Consider the following 17,891-nt stretch of genomic DNA (forward strand, 5'->3'; position numbering starts at 1 on the left):
CCTGGAAACCGACTTCTCACAATAAGGGGAAAAAGTCACCTTATGCCTTGTATTACATGACTGAATTGCCCTAACATATATTTCTTTGGTTTTGTTCCAAGAAGAAAATGCAGTCAAAAGATGGGCAGAATGCTATTCCCACCTTGAGTTCACGAAATGCCAGGAATTATAAAAACAATTCCAAGTCAAGGTTTCAGATACATTAAAAAAGACTTTGAATTTTAAAATATAAATAATGAATTCAGAAGCAGGTGTATTATTTATAGAAATCAACTAGCCAATATGTTTCAATGGCCTTAAAAATAATCATATACTTTGATCCATTAATTCTGCATCTGGAAATGCATCCTAAGGAATTAACTTTTTAAAATGTAGACAATAATTTATGGATCACATCAAAGTGCTATTATTTACAGTTAAAATTAGGTTCTACCTAATTTACAAAATTAGAGAATCATTAAAAAATTATTATACAGGCACATGATAGAATATTAAGTAATCATTAAATTATCTTACTGAAGAGATTTTCACGGCATAGAAAAATGTTTCTGATAACTTTAAGTTTAAAAAAAGGAATGTACAAAGTACAGCAATACCACACACAGGTGTGTGCATCTATGTGTGTGTTAAATATATGTGCATGTATAAAAATACATCAAAATGTTAACTTGAAATGGTTGAATTTTGAGCAACATCTTCATATTTTTATACTTTTGTGTATTTTTTAAATTTAAAACATAATTTTTCTAAGTATCAAAGAAAATTAACAAAGAATTTAGACTATAAAAAACAAGGCAGGAAGAACATGGGTGAGTACCCTGTAAGGTTACCAAGATACAATTCCACTGAATAAAGGAAGCATGTGCACCTATAAGAGGAGTACTAAAAACCCAGTTCCAGAAGAAAGAGCCAACTCTCTAAGAGGTAGAAGACAGATGAACATCAAAAATTAAAATAAAATAATGTAGGGAAGTCAGCTCTATTATAGTAACTAGAAAGCAAAAAGGATATCATCTAATGCCAATGTTATTTTTACTATGCAAAAGTATCAAATACCTGCGGTAAATAATTTAAGAAAATAAATTACAACACCACTTAGTCTTAGGAGGCTTATTCCAAATCTTAACTATAAGGAAAGAAACTGGTTACTTTATCAAATCATAACAAAACAAACTTTATAGATCCTAACTTTGTTTTCTACAAAGTTGACAGATACAGAGACTACTATTTTCTCTTCCCAAACATAATTAAAGCATATCTTTAAAATGTCCAGATAATGAACATTATAACACTCGAATATATATATAATTGACAAGCTAAAAATCTTTTTATAAAACAATATTTTAGTTATTACGTTAATAAGTAACTTATAACTTACATTTTTCCCTTAAATTTTCATAAAAGTCTTTTTCTTGGTTGCTAATGCTTCATAATCATTTCCATTTCAGACTGCTTGACTGATCAATTGATTCTAAGTCAATAACAACACGGAGTAAAGGGTTGGAAACTTTATAGTCACACTAAATTTGTTATATAAAACCAGGAATCCAGCTAATAGCTGTGATTTGCATACATAGTAGGGACTCAGTAATTCTCAATTAACCATAAAGAAGAAAGCATCGATATAAGTTTGGCATCTTATAACTATGTAAATAAAATCTTATAACTATGTAGAATCCTCACAAAGTTAGTTTTACCTATTATATAACATTGTTTTATTTAAAATATTTGCAAGTAACAGTTTGAGAAGATGTATCACGCAAAATAGCATAAAGGAGCCATTTAAAGCTAAAGACAAAATTTCTACATAAGTATAAATGCTCAAGAACATCTGAAAACAAGCCCCTTGATATTAGCCTAAAATTAAAATTTACAGAATGTTATCTAATCTTTGACAGAACCTAGTCAATGATAGCCCTAAAGAATATCTGATAAATAAGATGATGCTTCCTTAAATAAGGAGGGATGTCTCACTTTCCAAAGCAATTAATTTAAAAGAGGAAATAGTTTCTGATCCATGATCTCAGGATACATTGAATTGGAAGTTTGATTTAATTTTAGTTCTGAATCATACGACTTCACTATGGCAAATACCATATAGTGTTACTTTGGTGGAAGCACTAAAAAAAACTATGTTTATATGTAATTATCTGCTCTCTATTGGGGAAGACCAGGGGAGAGAAACTTATCTCTGAAAAAATCCTATAAACTCTAACCCTGAACTGATAAACTGATAAATTATTTCAAGATATTAATCAAAATTATAAGCTAAGTGAAGAATTATAAGTCCCCAACAGGCCCAGAAAGAGCAATACTGAGCCTTCAAAAAGACAGCATTTTTTGGAGAAACTTAGTAATACTGGCCAGACAAAGAAGGGCAGATGCCAAGTCATGAACAAGTAAGAAAAATATAGGGAATGTGGAATATTTTCAGAAAAGCAAAGAATTCATCAAAAATAATTATGACTAATACATAGCAGTAACTTCCTGCCCTAAAACTCAGTGTTAAGTCTTTAAGACAGACACTGTGCTTTAATCACCTACATCTGTTGCCTTCATCAGCTACATCTTTAGCACTTAGAAAAATGCCTGAAACACACTAAGGTTAAAAAAAAAAAAAAAAGCTAATGTATCTTAACATTCTACAACTTACACAGCATGTGTAAACATTATAAATAATAGTTATATATTATAGCATGTGACTTCTTTTCCTCTCTTTCATTCATCATTTTACTGACGCTCAAAGGAAAAAGCATATAGAACAAAATCATCTGAAAAAGTTCATAGGGGCTGGGTATGGCGGGTCATACCTATAATTCCAGAACTTTGGGTGGCTGTGGTGGGAGGACTCCTTGAGGCCAGAGGTTCGTGACCAGCCTGGGTAACACAGCAAGATGCCCATCTTTACAAAAATTAAGGCCGGGTGCGGTGGCTCACGCCTGTAATCCCAGCACTTTGGGAGGCTGAGGTGGGTGGATCACAAGGTCAGGAGATCAAGACCATCATGGCTAACATGGTGAAACCCCATCTCTACTAAAAATATAAAAAATTAGCCGGGCACGGTGGCGGGCGCCTGTAGTCCCAGCTACTCAGGAGGCTGAGGCAGGAGAATGGCGTGAACCCGGAAGGCAGAGCTTGCAGTGAGCCGAGATCGTGCCACTGCACTCTGGCCTGGGCGACAGAGCGAGACTCCGTCTCAGAAGAAAAAAAAAAAAAAAAAAAAAAATTAGCCAGGTTGTGGTGGCACTCACCTGCAGTTCCAGCTACTCAAGAAGCTGAAGGCGGAAGATCGTTTGAGCTCAGAATTTTGAGGCTGCAGTGAATTATGCTTGTAGCACTGCACTCCAACCTGGACAACAAAGTGAGACCTTGTTTTCTCATACAAACTTTTTAAATTCTTGGTGATACGTCCATTTTGTGCCCACAAAACTTTCCTAGTTAAGAAGTTTTTAATAGGTGGTCACTCAAAAGACCCTTTAGAAAAATTAAGCCCTGGAAAATATTTAATTAATTCTTACCTCGTATCAAGCTAAAGCAAAGCCCAAAGCAGACATACTGAAATGCACAAACTTTGAGATCATATTCATCACTGCCAAAGCAGCTGATACATTAAGTACTAAAAAGAAACACAATTAAAGACAAAACAAGGAGTAGTAGAATTTCCACCACACAATACCCCTAAAGAGACAGAGGAGCACAGCTAAATTCTCTAAGAACCAGATCAACAGAGAAACCATGACAGATAACAATGATCTTATGAAGTTAGTTAAATATGAGCAATGCTCTATGGCCCCAATGAAAGAGAAAGTGTTTTTCTAGTGACAAATAAGTATGTAATAGTTAATATTTATTGATGCTTCCTATATGATCTATTCTACATGGATTATCCCATTAAATGTTCATAATGACCCTATGTTGTAGGTACTACTACTAGTCTTACTTTACAAATATGAAAGCCAAGGTACAGAGAAGTTAACTAAACTAAGATCATACCATGCAGTGGAACCTAGAACAAAGTGGAGTCGAACCCTAGAGTCCCCACTTATCCCTCAAAGGCAAAAAACCCACCAACATTTCTTGGTAAACATAATATTGGTTTTCTAAACTCTATTTAATTATGAATATATCATTGATCATCATTAAAGGATAAAAACATACAGTGTAACAGATTTTCAACCACTTTTTTGGTCTCCAGGCAATCATTTTTTTGGTCTCACTCACTCACATGCCACATAGTAACCCTAATCACAACTCAGTGACGGAGATGAAGAGGAAATAGCATGGAGCTGATTCTAATATACTCCTAGGAGGTGTCTGCCTCACCTTAAGAATTCCAGAGCATACATACCTACACCTTTATTTGTAAGCAGTACTACTACTGACTCCTCCCAAATTTTGCTTGTGGTTCCAAAAGATTTTTTTTAATGTATATTATTCAAGGATTTTGCCACACATTTCTTTCATGCAAGACTCACATGAAAAAATATACAGACATCATCACATACTTCAATATTAACTCATAATAAAGAAAACAGAATTAATAAAATATAATAGCTTGCTATTTTTTTCAGGTTTAATCTGTTTCATTCAGCAGCAGTAATGATCTCATCTCATATTCTACCACCTTGGAAAAATTTAAAGAAGAATTTTTTTTGAAGGACTGCTAATAAAATTATCATTGACATTTTAATTAAAAAAAGAAATGTATGTAGAATAAACAGGATGCTTCCTGAACAGTCTGCAGTGGCTGCTCCATTGCTTCTTTGTACAGTCTTGGTAAATTATGCAGGCTCTCAGTAGATAGAGCAGCTGTATTTCACTGTCTTCGGTAATGTAATCTACATTTATCACTATTTTAATTAAGTGGATTCTTAATTTGGTATTCTCATTGCAAAGAAAAAATACCTTATTCCATTTTTTTCTTTGGTAGACAGCATCTTGTCAGTCTTGTAAGCCAGAATGTAATTTTAAACATATTTCTTACTGTAACTGGTCATTATTTTAAGAGGAACTACCATATTTGGTTATTGAGAATTTGTACCTTTTCATTTTATCAGCTTAAAATATTGGTTCCTTCTTTATAGTGATAAAAGGATACTTTCACAGTTCTCAGTTTTAACCCAAGTGATATACAAAAAACAATAGGTGGTTTATTATAATATTATGTTCAAGATTACTCAAAAGCAATACAAAACATAAATAAGAACTTTACAAGAAAAACAACAACTTACTGAATATTGAGAACATTCAATTCCAAAGTTCATTGTGTAAGATTATTTTTTATCATCAGGTCATTTGAAATGTCTGAATCTAAACCAATCATTGTGGTATATAACAGCTTTTAATTATACTGAAGACACATTCTGAATACTTCTTATTCATTTCCTATAATTATTTGTAATTAAAACAATGTTTTACTTTAAAAAAATTAAATTGATGAATTATGCCAGAAGTATGTTTGTTTTAATTGGTTCACAGAGAAACAATTACTTTACTATTAGATGGCTTCATAAAGTTGCACTTTTATGCATGAGGTGTTTGAAATCAATAAGGGAAGGCCTGGTGTTCAAAGAATTCTGTATTCAGCACACATTAACTGAACATCTTTTATGTGCCAGGTACAGAATTAGGCACTACGAATTCAAACCAAAGTAAGACAAAGCCCTTACACAAAAGGAGTGTATGTACACACACGTACATAAACTGTAAGGACCAAGTGGCTTTTAAACTCTGTTGCTTTGAAAGAGAGGGACTCTAGGTCCCCATCTCCATTTCAACCAAAAAAGCTCCATTTTCATCTATTTTACACACCAGTCTTCTTCGTAGCTGGTGGAGAAAACAAAAGCTGTATAGCTAGAAAACACAAATAAGGGCTCTAGACTATTATTACTAAGAACCCAGATAATTGAAAAAGTATCCTAAGTATTTTCAGATACACTAAAGGGGAAAAATTTTAAACTCCTGTTTTGTTTTGTTTTTTTGAGTTTTATCATCAGTTTTCACACATTGCTAAATACTGGTTTGTGGGTAAATTTCTACTAAAATAAAGATTCCAAAGACAGCTTATTTTAAAAGTTTGGGAATGAGGTGTGTAGGGAGTTGAGACTGAATGCACATCTCATTATGTTAGTTCACATTACCAAGAAATGCTATCCCAACTTTCAGATTCACATAAATCCAGAAACTGCCAGATAGGACTTTTAAAATCCAAAGTGCATTAAATGTGTTCTAGATTCTACATTAAAAACTTCCTCAGATAAAAGCCATTTACTTTCCCACTGTGGTTCTGGAAATAAAGTTACCATTTGAGCATCTCTAATGACCTGGCCAACTTAAATATATTATCTCTAACACCTCACAAAAACATCAAAGGATAAGGTGTTTTTACTCCCATTTTATAGAAGAGAAAGCAGCTGCAGGGGTTAAGACGTGTTCAATACTACATAGTGAATACATGAAGAAACCAGGACTTGGGCCCGTGATCTTTTTATTAAAACACTTTCAGAAGCAAAATAAACTTAATCCATAACATTTTTCTCTTCTAATCATATCTAAATATGATTCCTGCTTTTATTATCCATAACTTCACATCTAGTTGCATTTTACAATGAAAAACTTAGCTATCAATATATACAATCAAAAAGGTAACCAAAAAGAGAGAAAAGGAAATCTAAAATTTAAATCAATGCTAATGAATGACAAACACTTTAGTCACTGTGTAACTCCCTTGGTTTGAATTTAAATAATGTCATATATAACGACTGGGTTTCACAATTCAGGAATAAATAGAAGTCAAATTTTAGGCAGCCCACTCAGATTCTAATTAAATAGAAAAAACAAGTACAAAGGAACTAAATTATTTTTTAAAAATACTCCTATCAGAGTTCAACTTCAAAAAGATATTTCATGAACAGACAGTACAGCCTGTAAGATTCCATCTTTCTCAAATTACTCTGATGAATGTCTGATAAAACTTGAGATTTACCAAGGGATAAAAAGAAGCAGCAGCCAATAATTCTAAATGAAAACTCAGAATGATCTTTTGTTCTCTTTGTTTAAAGTAAAGCCACTAGTGAAAAACAAGAATGTCTACTTAGGAAAAAGGGGTCTCTTGTTTGAACAAAAATTAAATTTAAATGTCCTGTTTCTTACCTGAACATTTGAAACCATCTACATCTGTCTAATGTTCACTAAAAGACTATAGAGGGCACTGTTGCATCAGCTTTGAAGCTTTACAATAGAGGCTGAGAAAAAGAAAACTGTCTATAACGTGTAATTTCTCTAAAGGGTCAAATGCATGGAAATCTACTAAGCCTGATATAAAGGGGAAAAAACTAAAATGTATGTTTTTCTAAAATAGGCCAGACTTCAATGGGGGAAAAAACTTAACAAAAACAACTGTCAAATACAGAAGACTGCACTGCACACATTTTGCATTTCCCTTTGTAGTGCTTTCATGAGAAAGGTAACTAATCATAGCACCTCCTTATCCATTGGAAACAGCACCCCACTGCAGAATCCTCTTTACAATCAATAGGAAACTGAATGTGGCACCTCATGCAATCCTTCCATAATTCTATCAACAGAAAGAATGCAGTCTGTTTGCATACTTTTGTCTAAAAGGCCAATTCCATTTGTCCCTTCTTGGATAAAATGACAGCTACAGATCAATCACTCTCACGTGAAAGTAAACATGCTACAAAAAAAAAAAAAAAAGAAGAAGAAGAATCAAAACTGAAATCCTCGCCTATTTTAAGCATAATTTTATTACACATAAAAACTCAAAGCAAAATAGAAAAAGCAAGTTTTTCCTCATAGACATGCATTTTGTGCTATTATACAACAGTATCAGGATGTAAAATAAATAAGTTACATCAAACAATAGTCATGAATCTTACCTTTACATATGGACAGCACTTAATTAAGTTCCATATATTTTCTATTCTCTCACATCATTCCTGTTACAATTCTTTGAAATTAAATCCAATTAAGTAGAGTGTCAAAGGTACTTTCAGTACATATATACAATAAGACTAGTATACACAGCATAAAGCTTCTTATAATACTACCATTTAATTTTTTTCCACTAAAAATAATGCAAAAGTAAAAGGGAGTTAAATTATCTCATTTTGGTAATTTGAAAATAATATCCTGAATTGCTGAACCTCTGTAGAAACATGGACATTAGCTGTGAGAATTATAATATCATGATCAAACCAAGTAGAATATGTACAATGAAAAAAAAATCCTCCATTAATGTATATCTAATCACACCACCATATCACATATTGGATAAATCCACATTAATACAGGTACCATAATAAAACTATGGCCTCTAATAAAGGAACCCAAATTCCCTGGAAAAACAGTATACAACTCATTTTGTCACTCTCAAAATTCCAGAGAGATTAGCACCTTCTCTGAAATCAAAGTGCAGAACTGTGAAAGTGTTACAAATTCTCCAGTAATATGTCAACCTACTCATAAATCAAAAGGAGGGGAAGGGGCTTTAGATGGTATGTAGATTTCATTTTATTACAAAAGCTCCAGTTTAACAAGTTATTTTCAGCCAATAAAAGTCAAAAAGTAAAGCATTGTTAAAGTGGCTAGTACTGACTCTGAGGCTTTACTTTTTAACTGAAATGCTACTTTGAGTATTGCTCCCTTAAATTATTAATTTATGGGTTTTGCTTAGTTTCCTCCTAAGGCAAGGCAGTTCTAGTCACAGGTACATTGAATGCATGTAAATAAACAGAAAGCTTTTATAATGGTCCTGTAATTCACTAAACATAATAAACAACCCTTTTTAATGAATGTTGAATGTACAATCCTATGAACCAACTTTATATAAATAGACTATATCATTTAAAGAATCTGTAAGATCCTCTAGGAAATAAATGAACAAATTCAGAAAAATTAAACATAGGCTGATTACTTTTCATTGATCTAACAAAATTAATGCTTACAACAGAATCAAAGTGCTGACAGGACTATGAAGAGTTGTGTTCAATTTTGAAGAAATCTAAGAGAAAGTGTCATGAACTGTGAGAAAATGTATTTGCAATATTGCTTTTCATCTACTACAGGATGACTACAAAAAAAATCAGGTAATGTATTTTTAATATGCAGGATATTTAACTAGATATTTTAGTTTACTATTGAAGAAGAGCAGCATATTAAAATCAATTTTAGTCAACTTTAATTTATGCAAAGCTTGATTGTGAGCAATAGCTGCTAAAAGGATGCAACATTGTTGATTCATATACAAGCATTTTACTTAACTACATTGGATAATAGCAGTGCTCCTAAAGGAGTATAAAAAGCAAAGTGATTAGCAGTCATTAATGTTAATTAGTGTTCACATTACATTCCTTGGGATGAATCTCCTTTAAGTTGAATACATGGAAAGTTTATTTTTGAAGGTTTGCCAAATCTTGCCTAGGTAAGTACTGAACTAAGCCGTCAACTACCAGCAAGCAGAATGAAAAACAGGGACAGATCAGCATCCAATTAGTATGTCTAAGTTTTTAAACAGGAAAAGGGTTGAGGGGAATGAGTAAAACTGGAAACTCATACTTCACATTTTGCAATCTCACTGATAAAAGGAGGAAATGTGTGTTTATCAAACTTGCTGTGAGTGCACAGTTCATTTGGAGTCCTGTAAACAATCGCCTGGCTGCCCACTTCCAAATGCATGTGAAAATCTTGGAGATTCAGAGCATCATATTCAGCAAGCAAGGTCATTCTAGTGATGCCCTGGAAATGGGAAATTAGGAAAACGTGGCAATCAGAGGTTTAGGATTGACCAGAAAAAGCCCTGAGGCTGGATTACCATCTTTCACCACCAGTCAGGCTGTCTCTGCTTATGCAGTATTAATACAACAGGACTGCAAGTGAATGAAAATAACTCAATGCACCTAACTGGGACACTGGCTTTCTCGTTTAGAAAACAATAGACATTTGTCACAGCAAAAAAATTAAGTAAAATAAAATAAAATAATAAAATCTCTCACATACAAGCTTTCAAGAACCAACCCTGAAAGAAAAACAGGCTCCTCATGAACCTTCAAAAAAGGACCTGGGGAATGGCTGACATCCTGTTGATTTGATAATCAATAGGAAATATTTCCTTTCCCCCAATACCATTCAGTGCATTTTTAAGTAGATGCCAAATCTTCAACAAGGAAGCTTCAAAAGCAATATATCCTCATTAGAGAAAAACACCGAAAAATTAAATGTGCAAAAATTATACTCTTAATTCTGCCCACAGACTTAAAATATATCCTACAGATAATTTTTCTATGCATGTACTTACACAAATGCATTGTAGAAAAATGTTATTATACCATACAGAGCATTCCCTAATCTGTTTCCTTCTCTTAAAAATATATACAGATGTATTTCTGCAAGTTCATTTTTAATGCTATACAGCATCCCACTGTATAGATATGTCATAATTTACATTGTCAATGATTTCTAAATTTTCAACTATATTTTAAATTATATCCTTAGTTATAAATTCCCCAAAGTGGAATTGCTTATTACAGGAGTGTATTTTTTTGTGTTTGATGAGTTTTGCCAAATTACCATCCAGAAATATTGAACCAATTTACAGGGCTGCTAGCAGTACATAAGGGTATCTGTTTCTTCAAAACCATTATTATTTCTTATTTGTGTCAAAGTGTAGCTGCATTTTTGAGTTAGTGAAGTTACACTTTTTTTTTTTTTTTTTTTTTGGTCATTTGAATGTACTTCTCTGTGAAATGCCTGTTCATATCCTTAGCCCATATCTCTATTTGGAGACATGCTTTTTATAATAATATCCAAAAATTAGTGAGGAATTCCCCATTGAATACTAATCCCACCAATAAGAGATTATTTTAAAGAAGAGATGTTTACTGTATGGACATTAAAAGATCCTATTAAGGTTGGTAGCTTTACATGAACCTATTTTATAACATTATATTATAGAACAAGACTTCCCAACTTATCCAAAAAGAAAAAGAAAAATTAAAAACTGAACAGGGATTGCAAATATATCTCTGAAGCTACCCTTTGCTTTCCATAAATGGAAAAACTTATGATACTAAGCTGGCATCATCAGCAATGTTCTGTTGTTCTTTTTACTGTTCTGTTATTCCAAGGAACAATTATAAGCATACTAAAATTGGAATCACTTTATTAGCTACTATGATAAGTCAAGAAAGGAGACTATAACTATGGATGACAGACAAGTTCCTCATGCTATTATCTTGAATCAAGAATTTAATTAAAATGTGTCACTTTTGAGAAAAGCACTAAGTGTAAGACAAAAATGAAAAATGTCCCCCTCCACCCATCCAAATCAATTCAATTTAGGGCCTCTTCTCACAGAACCATGAAAGCGGCCAATACCCAAATTACTAATTCCTAATACATCTTCAGAAACAGGCTTAGATTAAAATGCAATTTCAAACCACAGATCGTGTTTTTTTTTTCTTTTTCAAACAAACCAGTTTAAAAACTTGCAAAGCTATTACCTAAAACAGTGCTTCTCAAACTGTGTTATAAACCACTTTTTTTTTTACATTTCCAACCCTTCAAAGATAGAAACTTGTAAAATACAACAAAATGAATTAAAAGATTAAAATTTTTAAAAGATACAAAATACAAGGTCAAATTTTTATTATTAGATTCAAAAGAAACAAAATTACTCTTTCATATTACTATAAAAGTTTCTAAATGCTTATTTTCAATTTCTCTGTATATCTTGTCCTGAGCAAAACACTTCATGGACTAGCACCAGGCTAATCCCTAGACCACACTTTGAGTAGTAATTATTTAAAATTATTCTGAGAGCTCTGAAACAAGATCAGACACAGACAGATCACTTTGATCCCTGACTTAATAACCCTAACCCCTTATCAAACCATATGCCTTCCCCTCCGCCTCATTGTCAATTTACACATACCTTATTGGTTTATGTATGCACTATATATGTACTGTAATATAGTAATATCTGCATGAATTAACACAAATGCAATTCTGGGAGGCAGTAGAACATAGTGAATAAAAGTACATGTTCTACCACTTTTTAGCTGTGTAACCTTGGATGAGTTACTTAACCTCTCTGTATCTCAGTTTACTTATCTGCAAAGGGTTGATGTAAGGATTAAATTAGAATATATGTGTATAGAGCTTATAGCAGTATCTAGAAGATAGTGCTACATAAATTGCAATTATAATTACAATAAGTCACAGAAAACTGAAAGAAAATCACATGGCTCTGGGTTTTCCAGCAATCAATATAAAGAGGAAACTTTAAGTTGCATGATTTACAGCGTTCATGCAATAAAAACTATCAAATAGTTATGTTAAGGCTAAACTATTACACATACTACGTCCTGAGAGAAATTTCTTCCTTGGATTGCCATAAAGTTGACTATTTGATATAAAAATCCTTCACATAATCCCTGGAGGAAATACACAACAAAAAATTTGAATACTTCTTATGGACAGGGCACCATGATGAGCACTGAAGAGTATCCAAATTTGAAAAACATTCAGTTCCTACCCTCATGAGGTTATAAACTAACAGGGAGAATATATTACAAATGCAAATAATTATATAAAACAAGTCATAATAAGTACCCACAAAAGTAAATAATGCAATAGAAATTTTTAAAACAAAAGCTACACTTGAGGAAATCAAGAGCAATGCCTTGATTACATCCCTATTCTTCTCTCCTTCAACATAAAATCCAAAGGCTATTTAGAACAAGCCATGTCCCCAAGCCTATTGTCCCATCCCTGGCCCCCATCACTTCTTACCTGAAATTTAAGATGCTTTATACTCCCTTCTCTTTTAGATCTTAATGTCTTCCTTGAGAAATGCACAGCATACTCGTCTGCTCTCAGGATCTACCTCATGTGACTCTTCACTCTTTGGAAGCCCCAGAAGACCCAACTGATCTCATAGCACATAGCATAGCATGTGTTACAAGCTCAGGGGACAATTAATTATTGAGTATTCATGAATACTCCCAGGCTACAAGGCTTTCTGAAAGTGATGGTTAAAATAGTAGCTGTTAAACTTTTGAAAAGAACATAGTAAGACTATGACAAAAATTTGGCCACCCTGGGCAACATGGTGAAACCTCACCTCTACAAAAAAATACAAAAATTAGCCAGCCATGGTTGCATGCACCTGTAGTCCCAGATATGTAGGACGCTGAGGCAGGAAGATGAACTGAGCCTGGGAGTTCAAGGGTGCAGTGAGCCACGATAGCTCCACTGCACCCCAGCCTGGGTGACAGAATAAGACCCTATCTCAAAAAACATTTTTCCTCTCCCAGAAAAATTTACACCTACAAAACATTTGCATAAAATTTCAGAGTTCAAGAATACCTCTCCCTTCCAGATTAATAAATCCTATCTTAAAGTAGTGCATTATCCTAGATGAAATCTACTAGTCTGATCCTTATTATAATGCTTTCTGTAATCACGTCCAGGATATATGACCACTGAAAATCAGAAGAACTTGGATAAGGGTTAAAGATGTCACAAAAAATGGCTATCAGGCCAATAAAAATGTTTTAAAGAGATAAACCATGAAAGGCTCAAAGGGAAGATCATGGGTTATTTATCAAATGATCATTGTTCTCCCTCCCTTCCCACCTCCCTGCAAAATTACTACCTAGCAAAGAATCCGTAAGAGAACTGGTCTTAAAATAGACCATGGGGCATTTCAATGGCTCCAAAACCAATCTTATAGTAGGGAGCACAGAAGAATCAGCAAATTCTGCACAAGAAAGACAAATAAATGTCTGATAGTGTCTGCCTTTTCTGATTGTCAATGTCTTTTGAAAGATATCTATGGGGATCAATATTAGCATAATTTTGTCAAAGTTAGATAGGCTTAATTTTGGTAAGTTTAACAATTGCTCATCGAGCATCCACTGTGTACGAGTACACAAAGTGACCACATGGCTCAGCACTGTATACAAATAAGTATGGCATAATTCTGCTGGTGTTGAGAGTTAATTGCTTTTACATAAAGGAGCACAAGTGATGGCCCCATTCTACTGCCTCTGAAGAAAGAACTGTTTTTTAAATCTTTTAATTCATATACTCCAAAAAGTCTGAATTTTCTAAACTTGGTTCACCTAACTTTCACACTTAAGTCCTTGCTTGAGGCTTTCTACAAATGAGTTCATACAAAATATACTGCTTAGATTTTAAAGACAAGCATGGAGTTAAATTCTAAAAGAACATGCCAAAATAAATTTTAATGGAAAAAAATCACCTATTAGAACCACTGATATCTTTAGGTTAACCCTCTTTATCTCCTTTTGAAATGGCCCATGCCTCAGTTAACTCACATAGGAAACTACAAAGCATTAATTCTACATGTCTCTTGGAAGGCTGAATTATCTGACTGAAGAAGTCTAAAACAGGCTAAGGATAGCCCAAAATTATAGGCACCAAATGTAGAAGGATCAATTCAATCCAATCTATAATATAAATTTACCCCCACTAAAACCTCTTTCACAATTGAACGTTTATCATTCGTTTTCTTCTCTGCATTAACTTACTAATAAAGTCAAGAAAATTACACTCATCTCAATGCCCACTTGTAGCTACCACTTAATATTAATATACTAATGGAATGCTGTATGCAATGAAAAAAAATGACTTTACTAGATTATTCTGGAAGCTAGAGAATGAAGGAGAAGACCTGAGGCTAAAATGAGGATGACAGGCTCTCAAATATATTCTCATTTGTTTTCAAAACAGATAAATAAGAAAAGAAGAAAGAGATACCCACATTTTATAGATGGAGCAACTGAATTCCAGAGGAGTAGAGTTTAACACAATGCCTATTATAGTCTAGGAGCTGTATGGAGTCTCATAGGAAATAAAAATAATGAAATATAATCCCTATTCCTCAAGTTACTTACAATCTTTAAACAAAACAAAACCCACAAGATAGATTTTCTTAAAATCTTAGCTTTGTGTATTAAACTAGACTAAGTACTACAAGAGAGTTAAAATGTGACATGAGGGTTTAAGGAAGGAAGATATTATATTCAGTGGGGTGAACTGAGGAGGACATCAGGAAAGAGATATCATGCAAAAGAAGGAGTTGGAAAGGAGAAGTTATTTCTGACTAAAACGCAGCACTATTCAGGAAAGGCATGGACCGTATGGGGAAGAATGAGTTCTGACAATAGTCTAGTTTAGATGGCATGTAGCTTACATGTAGGAGAATCTGAGAAAAGACAAAAAATAAACTGAAGTCATACTGCAGTGCACCTAGCAGAACGATGCTAAGCAATGAATGTCTGATGGAAAGAGAAATGTGATTAAATCTACACTTTAGAAAGATTCCTCTCTCACAGGAGTTTAAAGGATAAATTATAGGGGATGAGAGACTGGAGAAAGACCAGAAGTAAACTTTAAGGGGTCAATTAATTTATAGGCCTAAAGCCAGGTTCAATCTGTTATGATGCCCAAAAGGCTATAGAATCTATTAAGACTATATTTTGCTTGATTTACTGGCATATGTGTAATCGCATATCAAAAATAATGCAATAATTTGAATTTCATCTATATAAATTATTTAAAAAGATACTAATATCATCGTTTTGCTTACTTCTGTGAATCCACACTAGGTGCTTTTAAGAAATAAGGATAAACTATTTCAGTTGATACAACCAAGACCAAAATATATTAAGAATTGATTCTGATTAAATGAACCCATATTGATATGAAGCATCTTCTATTCAATCCTTTACCAGATTAAAGAGATGACAATGACAGGATGCTATAAAATATAGGATCATAATATTTATAATATATAGCTATCATAATTCATTTTGATTACCAATATCGCTCAGTAAAACTATATAAATTAGCTGTGGAATTGTCAGTTTACAAGGTACCTTATATAGACTTTTTGTCACTATTTATTTAAATACCATTATCAAGTCCAATCAATCTCTCTAGAATGTCCCCTTTTCACCTCTCCCCTTGGCATTCCCCAAGTTCAGGCTCTCAAAACCTTTCAGATACCTAGTATCTTAGTTTTTAATTTGAACTCACCTACAGAGTTGCCTATCTCTAATCCATTTCTTGTATTATATTAGTAGTTCACCCTGATGACCACAAGAATTTGTTGAACAGTAAGAAATATACAATGTAATAGCCTAGCATACACATATGTGCCTGTACATATCTATCACATTACATAAAACAATAATTAACCTATTACAATGCACATTGATATTATCTATTATATTCTAGGCTCTTGCATTTTTTATAAAAATAGTTGTCACTCATTAAATTGAGTTTAGAAAATACCACCTCAGGGGCTTTCCACCATCTGAACAATCCTTGACCTAAAATTTAAGACACTCTCTTTTTTGGTATTAATCAACCTTTACAGACTTATTTTCCACCACTCCTCAAACTTTAAACCCTAAATCAAACTGAACCACTCTATTTCCCTAATACATTTCATAATTTCCTGCTTACAAGACTTTGGCTAAGAACTTCCGGTAATTTTTAACATTCTCTTAGCCAACCTCCAATGTCTGTCATCTGTCAAAATCCAAATAATCTTCAAGGATATTGTATTAGTCTGTTCTCGCACTGCTACCTGAGGCTGGGTAGTTTTTAAAGAAAAGAGGTTTAATCAGCTCAGGTTTGCAGGCTGTACAGGCTTCTGCTTCTAGGGAGGCCTCAGGAAACTTACAATCATGGCAGAAGTCGAAAGAAAAGCAAGTACATCTTCACATGGCCAGCAGGAGAGAGTGAAGAGTGAGGTGCTAAACACTTTCAAACAACAAGATCTCAGGAGAACTCTATCATGAGAACAGCAAGGGGGAATCCCACCCCACGATTTGATCACCTCTCACCAGGCCCCTACTCCAACACTGGGAATCACAACTTGACATGAGATATGGGTGGGGACACAGAGCCAAACCCTATCAGATATCAAATGTAACTTGCCCATAAGGCCCTTCTGATCCCCCAAATGGGATTTTTTCACCCTCTGAACTCCCATAACCCTTTAATTGCATGCTCTAATGGCAACTGTACCTTGCATTAATTTCTCTGTATAAGTGTCTTATCCTTTCAGGGTCTGTGAGGGCAAAGACTATGTCTCATACATGTTTTTACTTTCCAATACTGGTACATTATAAGCATTGAATTAATTTTTGACAAATGAAAGAATAAGAGGATTAAGAAAAATAGTAGTAGCATACATTAAAATCAACACGAATGTCAAGGTCAACTAAGACATTTATTCAACTCCTCTTTATTCACTCAATATTTTCCCACATCAGCACATCACAGAACAAGCTCCTATTAAACCATTTCTTACCAAAAATAAAAAATAAAAAAAACCACTAAGTATTTATCGATAATATCATTTTTTTTTGACGATTTAATGATTTAGGCACGACAAATATGCTGACTGAAGATGTTCCCAATTTAAAAGGTAAAGTTGTTATAAAAAAATCAGTTCAGGACCTATTATTGTGTGACCACAAATAAAGTCATGTGCTTAAAAAATATACAACAATAAAGAAATAAAGCAATTTATGCTTATCAATCTGGATAATGTATTCTCAGTCATTTAATAAGAATATGGCAAAGACAAGATAAACTACAGGCCTAGAAATGAAGTAGAAGACTATAGGACAGAGACCTACACCTAGCATCCCAGACAACACAACTCCAGAAGGAGACATCTACAAAAGGTTTCTTTAAAAATAAATGGTAGCATAGGAAAAACAAAACAAAAACAAACAAACAAAAAAACCCAACCAGTCAACAGGATACAGACACTAGAGATTGAAAATATAAAGAAAGATATTTGAAAGAAAAGTCAAAAATACTCAACA

The 17,891-nt window shown here is 33.4% G+C and overlaps 1 protein-coding gene across 3 annotated transcripts in view; it reads right to left on the reverse strand.

Annotated features, from left to right (window-relative positions):
• DPH6 (diphthamine biosynthesis 6) overlaps positions 1 to 17,891 on the reverse strand; it is a 175,520-nt gene that overhangs the window by 141,596 nt on the left and 16,033 nt on the right. Inside the window, exon 4 of one of the 3 annotated variants that reach the window (XM_004055939.3) lies at positions 6,471 to 9,756. The exons of the other annotated variants lie outside the window; for them this stretch is intronic. Within the exon in view, the coding sequence (XP_004055987.1) occupies positions 9,571 to 9,756 (186 nt within the window). The 3' untranslated portion in view covers positions 6,471 to 9,570. Of the gene's footprint in view, positions 1 to 6,470; positions 9,757 to 17,891 lie in introns of those variants that run through there. 3 annotated transcript variants of the gene reach the window in all.

This window comes from Gorilla gorilla, chromosome 16 (genome assembly GCF_029281585.2).
Source record: "Gorilla gorilla gorilla isolate KB3781 chromosome 16, NHGRI_mGorGor1-v2.1_pri, whole genome shotgun sequence".
Lineage (NCBI taxonomy): Eukaryota > Metazoa > Chordata > Mammalia > Primates > Hominidae > Gorilla > Gorilla gorilla.